The sequence below is a fragment of the Scardinius erythrophthalmus genome (assembly GCF_964197995.2).
Source record: "Scardinius erythrophthalmus genome assembly, chromosome: 21".
NCBI lineage: Eukaryota > Metazoa > Chordata > Actinopteri > Cypriniformes > Leuciscidae > Scardinius > Scardinius erythrophthalmus.
This window is the reverse complement of record NC_138241.1, coordinates 3,850,029-3,873,056: the sequence shown is the minus strand read 5'-3', so window position 1 is coordinate 3,873,056 and position 23,028 is coordinate 3,850,029. Positions and strand designations below refer to the sequence as shown.

General features: G+C 38.8%; 1 protein-coding gene across 6 annotated transcripts in view; it reads left to right on the top strand.

The window, feature by feature from the left end:
* Positions 1–23,028, top strand: part of dst (dystonin) — a 204,039-nt gene that overhangs the window by 157,041 nt on the left and 23,970 nt on the right. For all 6 annotated transcript variants that reach the window (XM_081350186.1, XM_081350187.1, XM_081350188.1 and 3 more), the window contains 21 exons: positions 593–752; positions 933–1,259; positions 1,387–1,471; positions 1,583–1,824; positions 3,071–3,277; positions 4,151–4,270; positions 5,155–5,262; positions 5,341–5,559; positions 7,821–8,024; positions 8,969–9,200; positions 10,368–10,594; positions 10,675–10,797; positions 12,576–12,677; positions 13,467–13,568; positions 13,970–14,143; positions 15,046–15,201; positions 15,556–15,753; positions 16,874–17,002; positions 18,860–19,030; positions 20,726–20,881; positions 22,062–22,268. In XM_081350186.1, the coding sequence (XP_081206312.1) occupies positions 593–752; positions 933–1,259; positions 1,387–1,471; positions 1,583–1,824; positions 3,071–3,277; positions 4,151–4,270; positions 5,155–5,262; positions 5,341–5,559; positions 7,821–8,024; positions 8,969–9,200; positions 10,368–10,594; positions 10,675–10,797; positions 12,576–12,677; positions 13,467–13,568; positions 13,970–14,143; positions 15,046–15,201; positions 15,556–15,753; positions 16,874–17,002; positions 18,860–19,030; positions 20,726–20,881; positions 22,062–22,268 (3,649 nt within the window). The remainder of the gene's footprint in view (positions 1–592; positions 753–932; positions 1,260–1,386; positions 1,472–1,582; positions 1,825–3,070; positions 3,278–4,150; positions 4,271–5,154; positions 5,263–5,340; positions 5,560–7,820; positions 8,025–8,968; positions 9,201–10,367; positions 10,595–10,674; positions 10,798–12,575; positions 12,678–13,466; positions 13,569–13,969; positions 14,144–15,045; positions 15,202–15,555; positions 15,754–16,873; positions 17,003–18,859; positions 19,031–20,725; positions 20,882–22,061; positions 22,269–23,028) is intronic.

Here is a 23,028-nt window from a genome sequence, read left to right as displayed (position 1 = left end):
GATTCCCTTAAGTACTATAAATAAAATGTCAGTGTTTCTAACAACAGATGTCATGTTTAATTTTGTAGCACTTTATTTTACAGTCCTGTTCCCCTTGTACATACTATGTACTTATTATAGTTATTACAATACCTGGGTAATAACTAGGTATTAACCCTGAACTTACCCCTAAACATAACTTTAACCCAATCAGCATGTAACCCAATAGTTACCTTATATTACCCAGGACTTTCTTAGTTAAGGACGCCTTATGTAAGGGCACGTACTTTAAAATAAAGTGCAAACTTTTATTTAATGTGTTGCTTTGCACTTCTTTGTAATTATTTGTGAAATTTACTAGCAATTTCTCTCATTAATAATTCATATCGTTATGTGTTTACCAGCATTTTACAATGGTTTTGAATGAGTTTAAACTTTGGTGGACAAATCTTAAGTTACAGCTTCTAAATAAGAATCAGTTCTCATTTTCCAGCTGTACTTATAAGGTATAATCACAATCACTAGTTTTTTCATGGGTAAAGGACTGTGTATGTACAGTATAATCAAACCCAGTCGTGTCCAGCAATAAAACTAACTGCAGCGTTCTTGGCAGACACAAGCAGCTGGAGAATATATTGGTGGTGGCACAGCAATTCCATGAGACCCTTGAGCCTTTGACTGAGTGGTTGACAGCTACCGAAAAAAGACTAGCCAACTCAGAGCCCATCGGCACCCAGACGTCCAAGCTAGAGGAGCAAATCTCTCAGCATAAGGTACAGGACCGTCTGTAGCGACAGCATAGTCCCGTGACCATTATTAGTTTGTTTTCCATTATGTTTTACTTTATCCATTCCCTGCATGTATGTTGTTCTCGCTTGTGTTCTCATTTGATCCATTCTTTTTTTGTTATTATGGTTTCCGCTCCTTGGTTATGTGACATCCATGGTAAACAGGCCTTAGAGGAGGAGGTTTTGGGCCGTGGTAAGGTCTTGTACCAGGCCATGAGTCTGGGCCAATCTCTTCGGGCGGTGGGCTGTGTGGATGACAAGGAGCTGGTTCAGGCAAAGCTGGACAGCATGAACAGCAGATACATGGAGCTGCAGGAGCATTGCCGTCAGAAGGCCGAGTTACTGCGACAGGCCCTGGCTAATGCACAGCTCTTTGGGGAGGACGAAGTGTCCCTAATGACCTGGCTCGATGAGGTGCACTGCAAACTGAGCGAAGTCTCGATCCAAGACTACACGATGGCCGTGCTCGTGAAACAGCACGCTGAGCAGCTGGTACTTCACAAGCTCCTCCTCTTAAGGCTTCCTTCCCTTGTTTTCATCATTTCATTTCTCTGTCTTCTCGGATTTTGTATCGCTCTGTTAGAAAGTTCTGGTGACTGATATATGTTTCAATGTCCAGGCTCTTCATGAGGACATTGAGTTGAGGAAACAAAATATTGAACAGGCCATCCTAAATGGGTTAGAACTGCTGAAACAGTCCACAGGTGAGATTAAAGAAGAAAAACACTGTGTCAATATTTGGAAGGTTTTCTGTTTGATGGGAAGCTTTTGATGCTCTGAAACTGTGAATCATGTGTGTGTTCACTTTCATTCAGGCGACGAGGTTGTCGTCATCCAAGGTAAACTGGATGGAATAAAGACGAGGTATTCAGAGATCAACACAATGAGCAACAATGTTTCAAAGACTCTGGACAAAGCCCTGTCTCTTGCCACAAAGCTGCAAAACACCCACGAGGAGCTGGACTCCTGGCTGGAGAAGGTTGAGTGTGAGTTGGCTTCATTTAAAGCTGAAGAACCGGTCGGAGAACAGCTCACTGGCTTGCAAGAGAGGCAGAAAGTAAGTGATGGTGCTGCAGATGCATTTTAACGCTTAGGAAAGAGAATTTACAAAAGTGTTTATGCTAGGCACCTCGAATACCAAACAAACTGAGTCTATTACGGGGCTGTTTACAACACCGGTTTCTACTAAAAATGGGGAAAAAATTATTAGCCGTTCATTTACACGACAACTGCGTTTTGGGGGCCTGAAAATACAAACTTTTAAAAACAGGTTTCAAAGTGCAAGTTTTTACTGTTATCATCTCTGTGTAAACTAAAAAAAAAAAACTCCTTGTGAAAACAGTGACGTCATGCGCATGTGTATTACATGTTATAGGCACGTGGTGTTTCACTGGCCTGGCATGAATAATACAGTGTTTTAGTCGTTTTTGCGGATTCGTAAATCGTTTTTAGTACATCATTGTCGTGTAAATGTACCCTAACTCTCCCCCTTATTGGTTTCCTTCATAGACTCAGAAGAGATCTCAATAATATCTCAAACTGTGCTCAGATTTGCCAGACTAAATTATATAGTCTATGATGTCCTTTATTGCCCTGTTAAATACATTTAGGACAGGGTTTCTCAGACTTGGTCCTGGAGGGCCACTGTCCTGCACAGTTTAGCTCCAACCCTAATCAAACACACCTGAGCAAGCTAATCAGTGTCTTCAGGATCACTAGAAACTCACAGCTAGGTGTGTTTGATTAGGGTTGGAGCTAAACTGTGCAGGACAGTGGCCCTCCAGGACCGAGTTTGAGAAACCCTGATATAGGAGAAACATACAAGATGGCTTTGAATAAAACATAACAGAGAATTAAAATCCAATATAACTCAAATAAAGAGCTTGCAAAGACTGGCTGATAGTGATATAATTATGATGTTTGATAAAAAATTCTAAATGAAATCTGTTATTGTGTCATTAGGACAGTGAAATGACACAAATAAGTAACAACTAATAATTAACACCACATGTACTTACTATAGGTTCAGGGTTAGTTGCTTGCAAGTATGGATAATTTACTGTTTTACAGTACAACTAGAGTAAAAATTTACTCTAGTAAGTACAGGTAACCTGTATAACAAGGACACTGTAATATAAAGTGACACCAAAAAACTCTATTTCACACAGTAAAACCCAAAAGAAACATCTACTTAATATTTACAGAAAAATACTTGAAAATGAAAAAAAAAAAAAGTTTTTTTTTAAAGAATAGTCAGAATTTGTTGGACATATATCAGTCTATCCTTTATTTGTCCCATTCAGACACTGCTGAAGGAGGTTAAGGACCAGAAGCCACTGGTGGACTCTCTGAATGAAGTGACCAGTGCTCTGCTGGAACTGGTTCCCTGGCGAGCGAGAGAAGGGTTGGACAGGATGGTCACAGATTACAACGAGCGCTACCGATCGGCCAGCGATGCCATTACACAACACGTGGACCAGACTGGAGCTGCCATCTTAAAATCCCAGCAGGTACGGTGGCTCTCAGCTGCTCGAGGAAATAACACCACCCTTCTATTAGGAGGGTTCACAATGAAGTTTGTTGAACGGCTCAAACAATGAAGCGCCTGTGATTGCTGCCAAGGGTGATCGGACTCATTGTGGTGTTAATTCTCAATGCGTTATAGTCGTCCAAACTCTATTTATTCTTTTGAGTCGCCTTGATGGTATTTACATAATATACTAATGGAGTGTGACCCAGATTGATTACATTTGCATCACATTAGTGTGTTTATATGGTTTATTACTGATTAGTTTAGCATAGCTTACTCGCCTGGGTTTTTAAAATAATTAGCAAAGTAAACTACTACTACTAATAATAATATAGAAATACATTTAAAATTATTATTGATAAATATATTATTAATGTGGGTTATCTAGCTTTTATAAAGGGGAATGTTATGCATTTTAGTGACCATTTGAGTCCAATTATAATATCAGTCACTGTAACCAAAAGCTGTCTTGATGTCTGAAGCTGACACTTAAACATACTGTTTTTAGACTTATATATACAAATGACCTGATTGGCTAATCTCTTTCCTTGTAAAACAAGTAACAACCTGTCTTCATTTGCTGAATATTCACGGTGTTGTTATGTAAATGTGGGGATCATGTTAATGAGCTCATGTGAATTTCTGAATGGCCTGATTTTGCAGCTTTGTTTCCAATAATGCTCAGGGTTGACTGGAGAAGAAGCTGTGCATTATGAACATATGAATATGTATGCATAGTACATCAAACTATATATCAATGTTAATTCAATGTATGCTTTGTGTTAGAAGCGCATGGAAATATGATATGGACAGTCACATATCACTGTTTTCTTGTTTTTCCTCTGATGTGCAGTTCGATCAGGCGGCCGCCACTGAGCTGGAGTGGCTGTCGAAGGCAGAGAAGAAGTTGTCCTGTCTTGGAGACGTCAGGCTTGAACCGGAGCAGACCGCAGCTCAGCTACAGGCTCAGAAGGTCAGTCGGACGTTTGCGTGGTCGTCTCTAACACATACGTTATAATCAGGGCTTGACATTGACGTTTTTGCTCACCAGCCACTCAGTAGTTTCACTGGCCACGATTCTGACATCGATACCATTGGGGAAAACTGCCATATGGATATTTTTAATATTATCTTATAATTTGGCTCATGCCACTTTAAGAGCTAACGCACCAACTCATTATACTGTTAAACATGCGTTTTCTTTCTCAACTGTTTACATTCACTTAAAACATGAAAGACTGTGTTTATGTGAATACTCACCAAGTTGGAGTTTGACATTCTGTTGTGTATTTGACTGTTTAAGCGTAATAAGCATCAAAAAAGAACTCAATTTAGTATTGAGAGGCATCTTTATGTGCCGCACTTTGGGTTTGAGCTCAAATCTGCGGGAATTAGTAAAATTAAGCGCAATACTCGCTATCCCACGCCGAAATTCAAACCCTGTAACAGCAACAATATTAATCCAGAGCAAATGAAACGAGTGAGTGAGTGGAGGCGGGTTTGTGTGTAACTCGCTGCCGGAGAGATGAGAGAGAGAGAAAGAGCAGCTGGTCTCGTGTGTCTATTCTGAGGAAAATGAGTATTGGAAGCGTTTCAGATCTTTCAGTTTCGACGTATCAAAAAATCTATATTTTTGACAACACTGCATTGCACTTAGGTCATTATTTCAGATGCATTTTTAAAAGACTACAATTTAAAAAAAGTATATATTATATATATATAAAATTCAACCTGGCAAAGTGTCTAGTAGGAGTGACTGCATTACACACCACTGCTGAAACACACACACATTTAGCAGGTTGGCAGGCGTTAATGTCAAGCCCTGGTAATAAAGCCCACATTGTCTTTCTCCTCCAGAGCTTCTCCATGGACATTATGAGACATAAAGATGCTGTGGATGACATTGTAAAGACCGGCGAGGCCATTATGAACAGCAAAGATGAAGCAGAGAAGCAGGTGTTGAGGGTAAATAAAAGTACATGTATAAAGAAATGGAGCCTAAGCTGTGTCCAGTGCAGGTGAAATCACTGTGGTCTCGTACAGGTGAAGCTCCAGGTGTTGTCGGAGAAATACAGTGTGGTCAGTCAGCTGAACTCGGAGCGTTGTCTGCAGCTGGAAAGAGCTCATTCTCTGGCCTGCCAGTTCTGGGAGACGCACGATGAGCTCTGGCCATGGCTTCAGGAGACCAGAGCTACCTTCACTCAGCTGTCCCAGCCGGCCATCGAGTACGAAGCCCTCCGACAGCAACAAGAGGAGCTGAGGGTGAGACCAACAGCCATTACACACGTGCACTAGATCATTCCTCTTATTAATGAAGCTCACACCTTCTGTTGATGGATGCTACTCATTTTCTGTCTGAAATAAAATCATTTGGTTGCATTTTATTTGCATAGTCCACTCTAGACAAGTAATGTTGCACCTACATGTCAACTTACTCTCATTAGAGTTGATAGTGGTTAGGGTTAGTAGAATAAGTTGACATGTAGTTGCAACGTTACTTATTGTCAACAGAATGTCTAAAGTGGACCGTCAAAATAAAGGGCCCTATCTTGCACCCAGCGCAATTGACTTTGTACAGCAACGCATGTATCATTCCTATTTTGCACCCGCGCAAAGCGCGCCTTTCCCTCCACAGAAGCACGTCGCTAAACTAGGGAATGAACTTGCGCTCCTGGGCGGTTCAGCGCAAAAAAGGACGCGTGTTCCGGCACAAACGTTCCTTCATGCTATTTTGCAGGTTTAGAAAACAATTGCGCCACTAACCAGGAAAAAATAGTTAGTCAGTGGCGCGTTGCGCATGTTATTCATATGCTATTTTAAGGGCGTATGCTTGGCCATAATCAATGTAGCGTGTGCACAACGCACATACACTTTGATTCTCTCATCTACACAGAAGCAGCAGTTTTCATTTTTGCAAATCATACATTATTACGATAGATAGATAGATAGATGGATAGATGGATAGATAGATAGATAGATAGATAGATAGATAGATAGATAGATAGATAGATAGATAGATAGATAGATAGATAGATAGATAGATAGATAGATAGATAGATAGATAGATAGATAGTCAATTTATTATAAAAGCATAAATCTAGCTTACACATTTACCCAAATTATCATACGCCTTTTTAACCGAAGTTAATTTGGGTGGGTTTCTCCATCCCCAACGTCCCTGACGAGAGCGCTGCTCTCCTCGGCTGTGAACCGCTCCTGGCGCGCGCCTGGCAAATCCGCCGTTACAATAGGAATCCGCTTTAGAACAAGCGCGCCTGCTCTTAAAGGGAATGTGAGATGTCGCTCTGATTGGTTTATTTCACGTTACGCCCAAACCACACCTATGAGTAATGAAGCTACTTCAGACCAACACATTTTAGATTTGCGCCTGGCGCAAGAGTCATTTATCCCGCTGGGAAAATAGCAACAGCGCCAAGACCCGCCCACAAAGTTACTTGCGCTTTGCGCTTTGACACTTGTGTTTCAGATCGTTAAAATAGGGCCCAAAGTGTTACCAATTTGATTATATATATTACATATATATATATATATATATATATATATATATATATATATATATATATATATATATATGTATGTATATGTGTGTGATTTTATTTGTTTTTACTGCTGCTGATTGGTTTGTGTTAAATAACATTATCTACGTTTACATGCACCCACATATTATTCCCATTATAATCAGATATATGACTCAAAAAAGCATTCATGTAAATATCTCAATCTGTCCTAATGAATTTTGATCGGATAGAAAAGGCCTGAAATTATCCGATCGACAGCAAAAAATCAAGCAAGCAACAATTGAATACGACTATTTTCTTAATCAGATTCACAAGTACTATAGCTTGCCCAGAAGCGTAGTGCTGTAATGCGTATGATTACATATGCTTTACATCATATTAACCTGCATACGTTTATTAATGTCTCGTGTCAGTGGAGGACACAACAGAGACAGTGCTCTTGTGACATAAATGTTAGCTTTTTTTTTAGAGAATGACAATTATACTCACAGTAGCTCTGTTAGCATTATTGCAGTGGCTTTCTCCGCTTCTGAACGTGTCGACTGGGTTTTGGTTCAGAATACATGTAATGCAGATATATGAAGATATGAATCAGATTGCAACCTGTAGTGTTCATTTAAACAAAACTTTCAGATGTTGAAAGCAGAAATGAGTGCATGTGAACATACCTAATGTGTGGTGATGAGGTCATTCTTCCAGTGTGGAGATGTTGAAAAAATGTCATATATACTGTGCAGTTGCTGGCATTTTATCAAAGCAATATGCAATTCGAGGCTGTGATTTTACCATGGTTTACGGTTTTGCCTTGTGCTTAACTGTCACAAAATCACTGTAATGCAGCGCCTTGGATGGCTTAGTGCTTTACTAGAAGGGTTAAGAGGATAAAGCATTATGTACTGAAATGTTGTCTAACTGTGATCTTTAACAGTTTTTTTGATGATAATGTTATAAACTATTCTGATGATATTCAACTTCCACCTTCAGCAAATGAGGGAGCTGATAGCAGAGCACAAGCCACACATTGACAAGATGAATAAAACTGGACCTCAGCTGGTGGAGTTGAGTCCCGCAGAAGCCACGGCCATCAGAGAGAAGTACGAGACCACCGACACACTGTACGGTCAGCTGAAAGTGGACGTCAAGATCAGAGCCGCGGTCCTGGACGAGGCCATCTCCAAGTCCACTCAGGTACGGGTTCACTTTATTCTCTCCTTTTCAAACATTCACTTTTTTTTTTTGTTAAATGAGCAGCATTTTGATTTAAATTTAAATCTTTTGTAAGATTATGAATATCTTTCACTTTTGAGCAATTTAATGCATACTTGCTGAATAAAAGTTTTTTTTTTTTTTTTTTACGTACTTACCCCAAACTTTTGAATAATAGTTGTTAACATTAGCAAAAAATGTTTCTTGAGTGGCAAATCGTCATATTAGAATGATTTCCGAAGGATCTTGTGTGTCACTGTAATGACGCTGTAAATTCAGCTTTGATCACAGGAATAAATTACATTTTACTATATAATCACATCGAAAACAGTCATTTTATTAAATAAATACTGCCTTAGTGAGCAATATAATGAGGCTTCCTTCTAAAACATAAAAAAGCCTAATTATTCCAAACTTTTGAGCGGTAGCATCATGCTACCAACATGCTAATCATGCTAACAACATGCTAATCATGATAGCATCATTCTAACAACATACTAATCATAGTAAATCATGCTAGAATGTGGTAAATCGTAGTAAATCATCTTAGAAACATGGTAAATCATGTTATAATGTGGTAAATCGCAGTAAATCATGCTAAAACGTGGTATATCATGGTATCACCACATGTTAATTGTGTTAGCATCTGCCCAGTGGCGAGTTTTGCCGCTGCAAGCACCACTCTCATTTGTAGGAAATGTACATTCTAGTTATTATTATTTTCTTTTTTTTATTATTCCGCCAAAAGTTAGACGCGCTACTCCTCCCGCAGCTTTTGTCACAGACCCACGAATGAGGCATCAAATCGTGCGGATTATTGAGGAATAAAAGGAATTAATTTATTCCTTCAAAAACATAAAAAAAGCCTAATTATTCCAAACTTTTGAGCAGTAGTGTAAGTATTTAAATGAGTCTGCTCTCCACAGTTCCATGATAAGATCGAGCCGATGCTGGAGTCTCTGGAGCGCATCTCTGAACGCCTGCGCCAGCCTCCGTCCATCTCTGTGGAGGTGGAGAAGATCCGAGAGCAGATCTCCGAGAACAGAGCAGTGACTGTAGACCTGGAGAAGCTTCAGCCCTCGTACGAGACCCTCAAAGAGCGAGGAGAGGAGATGATCGCGCGCTCGGATGGAGCGGACAAGGACCTCTCCGCCAAAGGTAACTATAGGCTGGAGCTGGAGTTTTATTCATATTTTCAGTTAGTGTTTATTTTAATATTTTTCTTTTAAAATTTAGTTTAAGTTTTAGTAATTGTGTTGTTTTTGTCATTTTGTTCATTTCAATATGTCTATAGTTTTTATACATTTTTAGGTAACACTTTATTTTACAGTGTCCTTGTTACATATGTTACATGTACTTACCATAGTAATAACAGTAAATTATTCATAATTACATGCAACTAACCCTCAACCAAACCCTAATCCTACCCTAACCCTATAGTAAGTACATGTAGTTGATTAATATTACTCAGTACTTAAATATATAATTACACTGTAACAATGACACCTTAAAATAAAGTGTAACCCATTTTTATATCAGACGCACTGAATCCTTGACCGAAAATGTTTAAGCAGCGTTTTTCCGACGGTGCGTTCTAGGGCCGGGTTGACCGAATGATTTCCTTGTTTTTATTTGATACTGATATGGATCTCAAGATCTGTCTTTTAGTCGGCACTGATTTCTGGACATGCGTAAACAAATCTTCACTAAACGTTTGTAGCGCGACTGCCATCCAATTAGCTTTGTTACTTTTTAAATTAAACAGTCTCAACTTTCTATTATTTTTTTTTAATGAAATTTAACAATAGATGTTGTTTTGATGTTTTAAATGAATAAACTCAAACATAAAAGTTAGTTAAGTTGCATTTGCCAAGAAATTGCAAGAAATCATGCACTACATTACATTATTCATTATATTTTACATAACTTGTTAGTGATGTCTTCATTATTTAATTTATATTTGAATAAATGTCATGAAAAAAAGTTATACCAGCCATCGTTTAAATGTTTATATTAACAAAAAATGGAAATAAAAAATGTATTTCGGTGCATCACTAAAATTTATGAAATTAAATAAAATGTGTAATATTAGTCAAATTTCATTTTCAGCCCAGAATTTTCTTTTCGGTGCTTCACTAATTTTAGTACATAGATTTAAACTGAATTCAAATTATTTAGTTTCAGTTAACTTTTATGTTTAGTAACGTTTTTTTTATTTTATTTTATGATGTTAGTTAACTATAACAACCCATTATGAAGGCATTGTGCCAGAACGCGTGTGGTTTTGCTGATGCTGATGCCTCTCTTCTGTTGTTTCATCTGAAGCTGTTCAAGATAAGCTGGACCAGATGGTCTTCCTGTGGAATGACATCCAAGCTCTTCTGGAGGAAAGAGAGGCCAAGCTCCTGGATGTCATGGACTTAGCGGAGAAGTTCTGGTGCGATCACTGCGCGCTCATCGTCACCATCAAGGACTCGCATGATCTTCTGAGGGAGCTGGAGGAGCCTGGAGTGGACCCTTCAGTGGTCAAGCAGCAGCAGGAGTCTGTGGAGGTCTGGAGGATTCACATCAGAGGCTGATTTAGAGGCTCACATTCATTCAGGAGCTTCATGCTCGTTGTTTTGCTCCACAGAGCTTCAGAGAGGAGATTGACGGGCTGCAGGAGGAGCTGAACGTGGTCCAGAATCTGGGGGCCGAGCTCATGACCGCGTGTGGAGAGCCTGATAAACCAGTGATCAAGAAGAGCATAGATGAGGTAATGATGCATTGGAGAACAATTGCTTAGGAAAGTACAGGTCTGTGCGGGATTGACAAGATTTAATCCCGTTAAAGGCACGTTTTGTCCCGTTGCTGCCCGCAGAAGCCTATAGGTCTGTGCTGAATTTCTTACGCTTTATTTTTATATAACTGTTCTGAACAAAGACAAACAGTCAACACAGCTTCATGGGCATTGACATGGAAATTGTTTCAAAATGTAACATAAAAAAAAAAAAAAACCTTTTTCCATATTCGGCTAGTACAAGAGTTCCTTGAGTAAAAAAAAAAAAAAGTCATGTGGTTATCATGTAAACATATATACATATACACACTTATAGAAACACACATATACAAACAAATATTCTCATGTCCATAGCCATACTTTCATGCAGCTTGAAGAAATATTACATTTTTCTCTCTTCTCTCTGTTTTGATATACGTGTTGTCCATTTCCCCAGTGCTTTTCAAAAGTCTCTTCTTGTAGTCTTAAATTCAATGTCAGTCTTTCCATTTTATACATTTCTGTGGAGTTCTTTTTGGGGGAAGATGTTGGAGCATTAACGCTAAGAAATCGCTTTTATTGCTGTTGCTAGTAGTCTCCTCAGTAAATACTTATTCCTATTTTAAACTGAATCTGGTACTGTATATTACCAAGATATAGAATATAACCTGTGTCCCCAATCTCACTCTCCAAGATTTCCTCTATACTTGAGTGTATTTTACACAGATCTTTCAGTCCCGGTCCGGTTAGATTCTGTCTCGTTCCGGGCGTCTATTGGCTATTTTTTCCATTTTTCCACACACACACACACACGATGCTTCAGATCTCTAGTTACAGACTTCTGCGTGCTGTTATTATTAGATAATTATATTTTGCGGGAGGACACGAGTCATTTCTTTCTCCCGCTTCCCGCGCACATTTCAGTGTCTTCCCTGCGGGATTGCAGACCTCTTTACCAAAGTATTCATAGTTTCTGCCAAAACACCATAGTTAATTGTTACTATTGTAAAATCATAATGTATTTATGTAAGCTTTCATAATCTTTTTTTATTTATATTAGCTAAAAATAAGTGTTTATTATAGTAAAAAAATGTAGTAACTATGGTTTTTTAAATGATGGTTACCATAGTAGATACAGTATTTGTAAGCATTCCTTTTGCATGTTTTAAAAGTGTTTTGGTAACACTTTACAATAAGGTTCATTAGTTACCATTAGTTAACTACATTAGTTAGCATGAACTAATAATGAACTGCACTTCTACAGCATTTATTAATCTTAGTTAATGTTAATTTCAACATTTACTAATACGTTATTAAAATCAAAGGTTGTATTTTTTAACATTAGTTAATGCACTGTGAACTAACATGAACAGCTCTATTTTTATTAACTAACATTAACAAAGATGAATAAATACAGTAACAAATGTATTGTTCATTGTTAGTTCCTGTTAGTTAATACATAAACTAATGTTAACTAATGAACCTTATTATAAAGTGTTACCGTTTTTCTTTTTTGATGCGTTTAAAAATGAGGAACTTCAGCAAGTCTATCCAGCATTAAATTGTGTTAGCAGGGTTAGGCTTAAGGTTATCCCTAATTAGGGTTATGTTCTTCACTTTTTTGTTGGTGGAATTTTGAATGGAGTTTATCACTGAATAGATAAGATCATACTAACGATGGTTAATTTGTGAAGTGAATGTCGGTGGTGTGACTGGAGGGCTGATGAGTCAGAGTTGGCGTCACACTGTCTGACCACATCTCGTTCGGCCCACAGGTGAACTCCGCTTGGGAAACCCTGAACAAGACATGGAAGGAGCGAGTCGAGACTCTCGAGGAAGCCATGCAGGCTGCGGTTCAGTTCCAGGACAGTCTCCAGGTTAATATCACACACACACACACACACACACACACACGTCTGTCGGAAACTTCTTGAGTCAGCACTGTCTGATCGCCTGTCATGCTGAATATGTTCTTAAAGGAAAATCAAATATTACATGAATGGGTCACACTTTATTACAGTGTAATTACATAAATAAATTCTGAGTCATTTTAATTAACATGTACTGACTGTAGCGTGAGGGTTTGGTTTAGAGTGGATTGCTTATAATTATGCATAATTAACTGTTATTACTATAGTGACCACATGTAACTACGTCACCTTAAAATAAAGGGTAACACTTTATTTTACATTGTCCTTGTTACATATGTTACATATACGTACCATAGTATTAACAGTAAATTATGCATAATTACTTGCAACTAACCCTCAACCAAATCCTAATCCTACCCTAACCCTATAGTAAGTACATTGAAAGAAACATCTTTGAATTTTCCCAGTGAAACCGACCCGAGTCCTTCATATAATAATCAGTCTTGAGGCTTTCAAAGTCCTGTTACAAGCTGTTCACACATTGGCAATACAAGCCATTAATACATGAAAGTTGTATACATAAAGCCCTTTTAAGCGAATGATTAGTTCAAGTGCTGATTAACTGATGTTTAATCTCTTATAAAGGGATCAAGGTGAATATTAACCAGTGGTAATATTGGTTTAGGTGTGACTTTTGTTCATTTTCTCTGTCATCTGAGCCACATTTGTACTGGGGCTACGAGTGAAACTCGACTCGATGTGCAGCCTGTGACAATAGTTTCCCCTCCTCTGCAGAACATGTTTGACTCTGTGGATATTATGGAGAGCAAACTGGACTCGATGTCGCCTGTGGGCACAGACCTGGAGACTGTGAAACAGCAGATCGAGGAGCTGAAGGTACTGATGTAGTGTTCGTGTGTGGGACATTTCCTCATACCCATGACACGTTGCTTTATGTTAGTCATAGTGCATCCAGATCAAAGTTTAGAGCTTTTTATCTCCAGTCCCTTTCATTTTTGATTGTTTGATGAATATAATAGAGCTGACAGACCGCACAGCAGCTGTGTTTACACAGAGACTTTCATTTACTGTGGGTTTAAGCCTGCACAATTGAAAATGTTTAACCATTCATGTTTTTTAAATGGTTTACAGGTGAACCAACATGCTTTTAGTCCAAGATTTCATTTGTATGCAGTTCCTAAGAATTTACTAGACGGTTCACTATAGCCTGGCAGTGTGTTATTGTAGATTGTTGGACAAAAATTAGAAACACGGCATCATGTGTTGTGTGTGTGAAGGAGTTCAAAGGCGACGCATACCAGCTTCAGATCGAGATGGAGAGACTGAACCATCAGGCCGGGCTCCTGCTGAAGAAGGTGTTCGAGGAAACCGACCGAACGTCTATCCTGGAGCCGATGAATGAGCTGAAAATGCTCTGGGAAAACCTGGACAAAAAGATCATCAACAGACAGGTCAGACACTGAGAAGGGTCCGAACTTCAGGCGATGTGGATGCTGTTCGCAACCCCAACTGTGTCTGTTAATGTGATGCTTCTCAGCATTCAACAGGATATAAAAAAAAAGGAACAGATTTTATCCGTTGGGAATTGATTGGATTGTAATTATGAAAGCAAATCGGCCTGTTGTATTTATTGATTAATCGTCTGATCATGGTTTTTTAATCTAATCGCAATTATTTGAGATAACTGCAATAATTGTGAAGTTTAAATCAATCACATTCTCCCTTTCACATAAAAGAAATTTAAGCGTTTGATAAAGTCATCAAATGCATGAGTAGTAAAGAACAAAGAGTAAAAAAAAACACGGTTATAAAGTAAACAAGGTCAAACGTCTTACTTTATAGGAATGGTATTATATTATATTATTATATTATATAAACATCAATTTGTACAGCATTGAAGTGAATGATATGGGAATGATAATTTGTATTATTGTATTATAAAGGATTCCAAGTAAAACCAAAAATAATTTTATCGAAATTGAAAATGTTAGTATTAATCTTGCACTGTAAGTGACATGAACTGAACAGAATCAGTAATCACAATCTTTTTGTATGACAATTAACAACAGTCAGCACACGATCCATGGCGGCAGGCCTGTTCATGTCGACTTAAACTAGTATTTTTGAATATCTAGTTGCATGTTTTCTTGTAATATTAAAGACATTGCAAAGCAACATTGAAACACATTTTCCGTAATGTTACATATTTTCAAATGTTGACTGTTTTCAATGAGATTTGGACTATTAAACATGCAGTCCAGCCCCAGATTCACGCCTCTGGTTGTGCCGATGCTGTGATGTTCCACTACACGACACGTTCATGATGTCTGTTGTGTGTCCTGATCTCTCGTAGCACAAGCTGGAGGGAGCGCTGTTGGCTCTCGGTCAGTTCCAGCACGCTCTGGATGAACTTCTGGCTTGGCTCACTCATACTGAAGATCTGCTCAGTGAACAGAAGAAGACCTGTGGCGACCCCAAAGCCATCGAGATCGAGCTCGCGAAGCACCACGTACGTCCCAGCCAAAACAAGCCCACACACTTTTCTAAACGGCATAATCATTTGTTAACTAACAAGTATTAATTACTTCAATGAGCTCATTGTTTCTGCATTTAATTATTACACTGTTTAAATTAATACCTTTTTCGCTAACTGTGATTTTGTATATGTACATTTCTGAAATACATAACTTATCTCTGATCACTCAGATCACTGTAAATAGTAATGTGGACTCGTGCATTTTCTGTAAAGCTGCTTTGAAATGATGTGTATTGTGAAAAGCGCTATACAAATAAATGTGAATTGAATAATGCGGTCGGAACCGCCCAGATGTCTCACGATTGGTGGTGTGTTCGCGTTCTCTAGGTGTTGCAGAACGATGTGCTGGCCCATAAGACCACGGTGGAGGCTGTGAACAAGGCGGGCAGGGAGCTCGTGGACTCCAGCGCTGGAGAGGAGGCCAGTGGTCTTCAGATCAAGCTGGAGAACCTTAACCAGCGCTGGAAGACGGTCCTGGAGAAGACTGAGCAGAGATGGCAGCTTCTGGACAGTGCTTTACTGCAGGTCAGACTCAGGAGAGAATACCAGCCAGACGGAGGCCTGGAAACCCTCTGCAATCTCACAGGCACAGCGCTTCCTAAAATGGAGATATGATTGATGATGTTCTCAACATGAGGCCAAAAATGTCCTCTCTTAATCTTAAAGAATGTGAAAGAGAAGCAGTAAAGAGTTTGATGTCCACATGCTCTCACTCAGAGAGTTTGCTTTAATGTGTGAACGCCTGAATGGCGAATTACTTGACTTTACGAACTAAAATTTAGGAACAATTACAAAGAACATAAAGTCCCTAATTTTTAATTAAATGTTGTCCAGATGAATTCTTCACATGTGCAATTAATACTGACTAAATGGCAACTAAGTTTGTTTTGTTTTAATTAGTGCTGTCAATCAATACATTTAAAAAAAATATATATTTTTCTGTAATGTTAGGTGCGATTAATAGCAATTAATTAAAGTTTTTAATGTTTTTATATTGTAATAATTTCACATTTAATCTCCAAATTAATCTAGAAACAACATAAATACAGTAGCCTATATTTTAAATATTTGTTTAATGGCATCTTTATTTAACTGTGCAAGGATTCTCGACAAAACAGGCATTTTGGCACAATTGTGTGTCTTAAGCTGTGTATGTCACACACAGGAGATTCACAGACGTGTACGCTAACACCGCACTGCGTTCTCTTTTGTGTCTTATCACGCGTGAATTGCATGAATAAGAGTGTGATCATACAGTATAATGTAACGCTTGCCAAAGGATGACGGAAAAAAACAGAAGCTGCGTTAATTGCGTTAAATATTAACACGTCAAATTGAAAAAATTCATTGCATAACACGTTAATTTTGACAGCCCTAGTTTTAATAAATTGCAAAAAACTTTTTTGCTTACAATGTATATTTTTTGCACACCTGCTCCATAGATTTCAACCCAAAACATTGTTAAAAATTTTTTATTGTGTTGACTCTTTTTCTCCAGACACCATTGTTCTCGTTTCAGAATTCCTACAAACTGTCCGTTTTCAAGGCTAATAATCTGCGCTCATTAATCAAGCCCGTGTTCTTTGAGTCGCGGTAATGAATGTGTGAACTCTATTGTTGTGACGCCGGCTGATCTGCTTTCTAGGCTCAAGGTTTCCATGGTGAGATTGAAGACATGCAGCAGTGGCTGAAAGTCACGGAGCGTCAGCTGTTAGCATCAAAAGCTCTGGGAGGATTACCAGACACGGCCCGAGAGCAGCTCAACACCCATCTGGTATGAGTTTAACACCACAGCAGATCTGCACACACATGGCAAGCTCGGAACAGATAACGGACTCAATGTTTGTTTTATAATTAATAGATTTATGCATTTGTTTTTGCAAACAGTTTGCTATTAGAGAATGTTTATCATAAAAGCCTTGTTTAGAGGAATAATTATCCCCAAATGTAACATTTTATCATCATTTACTCATGCTCATGACAATACAAACCAACATGACTTGATTTTTTTCATAATACAGCATGACAAATCTTTATTTTCCATGCAAAATAGAGGCATATAGTGACCAGAATTGAGCTCTAACAATAAGAAAAGCAATATATGAATATAGAAAGTATTATGAAATACTTTTATGATCCTTTTTGGACCTGGACTGGTCTGTGATTTCTTTGTATGGAAAAGAGCAGCTAGGAGATTCTGTAAAATCTCCAAAATCTAGTTTTGTGTTGCATAGAAGAAAAAAGTTTTAATTAGTTTTAGGGCCCTATTTTAACGGTCTAAGCGCATGGTCTAAAGCGCAGGGCGCAAGTTCACTTAGGGCGAGTCCGAATCCACATTTGCTAGTTTAACGACGGGTAAAATGGTCGGTGTGGTTGTCCCTATTCTCTTAATGAGTAATGGGTGTGTTTTGGGATTTACGTGTGTTAAACCAATCAGAGTCAAGTCAAGTCAAGTATATTTGTATAGTATAGCGCTTTTCACAATACAGATTGTTTCAAAGCAGCTTCACAGTATTAAATTAAAATAATACAACAAGGTTTGTTTCTAGTGAAATTTATTGATTGATAAAATAAAATTAAATATCCCCAAAATATCCCCAACTGAGCAAGCCAAAGGCAACAGTGGCAAGGAACCGAAAAACTCCATCAAGTGACCTAATGAAGAAAAAAAAAACCTTGGGAGAACCCAGGCTCAGTCGGGGGCCAGTTCTCCTCTGGCGTTTATGAACTAGAGGCCGGATTGTAGTTTGAACTGTAAGATTAAAAATATTATATGAATGCCTGGCTGAAAAGATGCGTCTTTAATCTAGTTTTAAACTGAGTCTCATCTTCAATTCCCTTTAAATACCAGTTGCGCTTGTGCCATGGCAGATTCGCTATTTACATGACGGAATTTGATAGTGGAAAGACCGAAGCCGTCTCCAGAGCGCAAACTGCTCGTGTGCGAGGTAAAAGTGCGCTAGCAGAACATCTACGGGACAAGCCGGATTCCACCATATCTTTATGTACACAATAATAATCTTTTACATTGTAATCCTTTTATTTTGAATATTTGGCATATGTGTGTAATAAGCAGAGTGTACGCGCGTTGTGGACCCGCCTATAGGGGCACATTACTAACGCGCTCTTTAAATAACAAAAAATATATATATTGCGCCATTGACTTTAGACCAGGGTTCAGTTGGTCAATGGCTCAGTCTATTTCAGTTGTCTCAAAATAGCAACGTGCCAACAATTCGTCAGAACACACCAAGTTTTCAGACCAGCACGCCCATGGGCGCACAAATGGGCGCAAATGCATTTGCTATTTAAACAACGTGAATTGATAACAAAAATGATAACTGCGTCGGGCTGAAACTAGCAAAACACACTTGTGCCGCGCTTGGCGCTGCATTGCACCGGGTGTAAGATAGGGCCCATTATCTAACATGGGGATGAAAAACACAACAACTTTCAGATTTTCTTTGGCTTTATTTAACTGTATGAAAGTGCTTTTTTTTATGGAATATTTTTAAGGGGATGTATAGATTTTTTTCACACTCTTATTTCTGCTGATATATAAAGAATATTTCTTTGAATAGTAATCTTATGTCAAGTTGTCTGTGAACACGATGTCTCTGTGTGTTTGTAGGAGCTCTGCAGTACTTTGGAAGTTAAGGAGGAAATATACAAGCAACTTCTTCAGCGAGGGCAGCAGATTCTGGCCTTGACCCCTGAGGGTCAAGACAGCACCACTGAACTGGACCTACGCAACCTGCAGGACAAGTGGGAATGTGTTCAGGCCAAAGTGACGGAGAGGAAGGTGAGAACAGTCTGATGTACTCACTGTACTCTGTGTTCTTCCTGTCAGCTTGACTCATCTTCATCTTCATCATCATTAGTGGGCTGTTGGTTTAAAGTATAGCTGTGAGATCAGATCAGTGCTTTGATGTGTTTTCACTTGAGCGCACGCCCAAAGTGAGTTATAAATCAGTACAGAACAAAGTCGAGTTGTCTGTGGTCTAAAAAAAAAAGGTGCAGAGGTGGAATAAGCGAATAGTGGAGCCAAAAACTAAAATCCTGTCATCATTTGCTCACCCTTGTCGTCGTTCCAAACCTGTATGATTTGTTTTTTTTTTCCTACACAAAAGTATTAAAGGATATTCACTCTTGTCCATACAATAAAGGCATATGTTATAAAAACACCATTAACACAGCTTTAAAAGTCTTTAAAATAAGACTTGTGTCATATTATAACCTATAGGTGAGTAAATGCTAAATAATAAAGCATGGGTGAGTAAGTGATGAGCACATGTTCAGTTTCGGGTGTACTATTTCTCAAAGTTCAAAATTAGCATATATTCAATGGAAAACAAAAGGCTTCTAAAATAACCGAATCAGATCTGGCTGTTCACGGACTGATTAATGTAAATTTGATTTGGGTCTTTTTTCTGTGTTGAATCTGGGGATTGGCAAAGACGTCTGTTTACAACAGGAATTTGACCACACAAGTTCTTGTCATCTGTAACTTAGTGAAGTCATCCTTTAAAGTTTGCAGCTTTCACAAAAATACCTCCTGACATGTGATGTTAACCAGACATCACATTACACACAGTGAGTCACATGCTGTTGGTGTTGATGAGATCATTGCAGTTCCTGTCTCATATCCTCCTCTGCCTATCAGTGACACGAGGATAATGGAGGGAAATGCTCCAATAGTTAACATCATATTTCACAAAATTTCAAGAGGTGTCTTGCCATATCTTGTTGCTAACTTGCCTTCGTAAGCATTGCTAAGGGTTGTTTTTCAAACACATTTCCCACAGTCCTCCGCCCTCATCCTCTATTGTCAAACCGGTCTATTCTCTGCAATAAGCCTAACAAGGGTTATTGTCAGGCCGCTTAAACAAACACTAATGCTGTGAAAGTGCTCAAGGAGGTCAACCTACGAATGACTTATAGTTCTCCCTGTACATTAAACTGAGATAAAAGGCTTTGTATAATGTTGTTTTCAGGCTCTACTAGAACAGGTTTTCCTGCTTGAATGTTGATCATTCTCCTCATATTCTCCATTGTTGCGGCTCCTCTCTTCCCAGTCTGTCAGTAACGCTCTGTTTACTTCCTGTCTCTATGAAGCCCCTCCTTCTGAAAAGCACACTGTGCTCTGATTGGTCGGCTGGAGCAGTGTGTTGTGATTGGTCGAGTGCTTTGAGTGTGTTTGGGAAATGTCCCGCTCCTTACCATAACCGCCAGTTTAATACACTACTAACTAACTCAACCAGGCCCCGCCCCTTTATTGTGCGCATGAATTATTATAATGAGGAATATTGTGACCTGTTTGTTCCCGGAGGAAACTCAAGACTACAATGGAGGCGTTTCAGGAGTTCAGAAACACTGACACTGATATAGAGAAGAACTGGAGCTTTTCATGATCTAACAGCAACACTACACACTAAAGACATGTAAAAAACACAATAGTTCCTCTTTAATGTGTGTGTGTGTGTTTGATTGCCCATAGGTGAAACTGGAGGAAGCTCTGGCGATGGCCACAGACTTCCATAACTCACTGCAGGATTTCATCAACTGGCTGACCCAGGCCGAACAGACGCTCACCATGATATCTCCTGCCTCTCTCATCCTCGAGACCATCATGTTCCAGATAGACGAGCATAAGGTCAGTGCTCTCTAACATGATATAACACTTGATGTCAATCGATGTTCTAAATGCATGTTATCGATCATGCATACGTGTCATTTAAAGGTGCTGTATGTAACTTTTTCACTCTACTAAAGCATAAAAATACCATAATGTTTGCAGTTTGCAATATGTTATATTGAGGAAACATGCTAAGTTCACATACTCGTTTCTGAAAAACACTTCTACAGCCAGTTATTTTACTATGAATTGTGCGTTTCCAGGCTGAAATGTTTGCTATTGTATTGGTCTGTGATACTGCACGTTTCCAATTTTCATTGTCCATTGCGCTCGTTCCTATTGTGTGTGCTCAAACTGGCAACCCGTGTGAGCGTTGAGTCTGAGGAGGCGGGAGAAACGGCGATCTCCGATATTTTGAATTGGACTGCAGTACCTATTTCAACCACTAGTTGTCATTCTTACAGACTGCACCCTTAAAACATTTTTTGACCTTGTGATTTGAAATAGAATTTTTGTAACTGGATCTTCTAGTGAAATGACAGACTTACTTTTTGATGACGAATGCAGGACTCTATAATGATTTAGGGCCCGTTTACACAAAACCATTCTCAACTAAACATGTAATTTTTATGCATTTTGGCCGTTTATTTACACGACAACTGTATTTTGGGGGCCTTAAAACAAAATCTTTTGAAAACAGGTTTCAAAGTGCAATGTGAATTTGTGGAAACAGTGACGTAATGTGTTTTATGTGTTTAGTCTGTAAGCACGTAGTGTTTCTTTACAAAGTGACATCATCGCCAACTACTGGCTTGACAGCAGAATACAGCGATTTTACTCATTTTCGCTGATCCGTGTGAATCTCCATCTATAGGCAGAAAACATGAAGGAGTACATCATTGTCATTTAAACGTACCCTTAGTGTGCTTTAACTCCGCCCATGCAGACTCACGCTCATTTGCATACACTGTTGAGTGCCACACCCACATCTCAACATCCAATCAACAACCGGTGCACAGAACCCAGTCCCCGCCTTACATTTTTTTCTTTTTGGATAATCCGTGAAACAGATGTACGTCATAATATAGAAAAGATCTGTCACTTCTGTTTCATTGTGACTTATGAGCCATGTTATTGCAGTTGAAACAAATATGTCCATAATTATGCTTCCTAAAATGGATCTGCTGGATTTCTGCAGGTGTTTGTGATTGAGGTGAACTCTCATCGGGATCAAATCATCGAGCTGGATAAGACAGGAACACACCTGAAGTACTTCAGTCAGAAACAAGATTTGGTGTTGATCAAGAACCTCCTGCTGAGCGTTCAGGGCCGCTGGGAGAAGGTGGTTCAGCGCTCGGTGGAGAGAGGACGCCAGCTGGACGACGCCAGGAAACGTGCCAAACAGGTGCAAGAATGCTCCCGTGTGCTAGCGCTCATTTAAAGAGCATGCAGTCACTGTAGTAAAGGGTGAATCACAGTGGACTTAATGGGACTCTTTTTTTTTCACTGATCAACAAAGCGAGACTCTTTAATGTCAAAGTTTAGATCTCTACAAAGTGATTTTTAATTTTTTTTTTTTTTTTTACATTTTCTTATCTTTTTTAATACTATTTTACAATATTACACATATTATTATATACAGTACTGTGCAAAAGTCTTAGGCATGTTAATACCCCCCCCCCAAAAAAAAATGTTTTTTAGTCAGTTATTCATATCTTTTGCTGTAGTGTGTCAGTAAGAAATATCAGTTTACATTTCCAAACATTCTTTTTGCCATTAATTGTAATAATCCAGTGAGATTTGTGTATGCACAAGGAGTCTGACAACAGCTGGTATGATCTGACCTCACCATCATCGAGTCCGTCTGTGATTACATGAAGAAACTAAGACAGACTAAATCCAGAAGAACTGCGGGAACGTCTCCGAGACGCTTGAAGAAACCTTCCTGCAAAGCTACAGTACTGTGAAAAGCACTGGCACTTGTGTTAAAATGCTGTAAAGTGAGAATGCTTTCAAAAATAAAATCACAAATTGAATTTATTTATGATTTAACTTCTATTAACTAATTCAAATCAATATATGGTGTAACGACCCTTTGCGTTTAAAACAGCTTTTGTCCAGGTACACTTGCGCATAGTTTTTCAGGTAGCTTTGCAGGAAGGTTT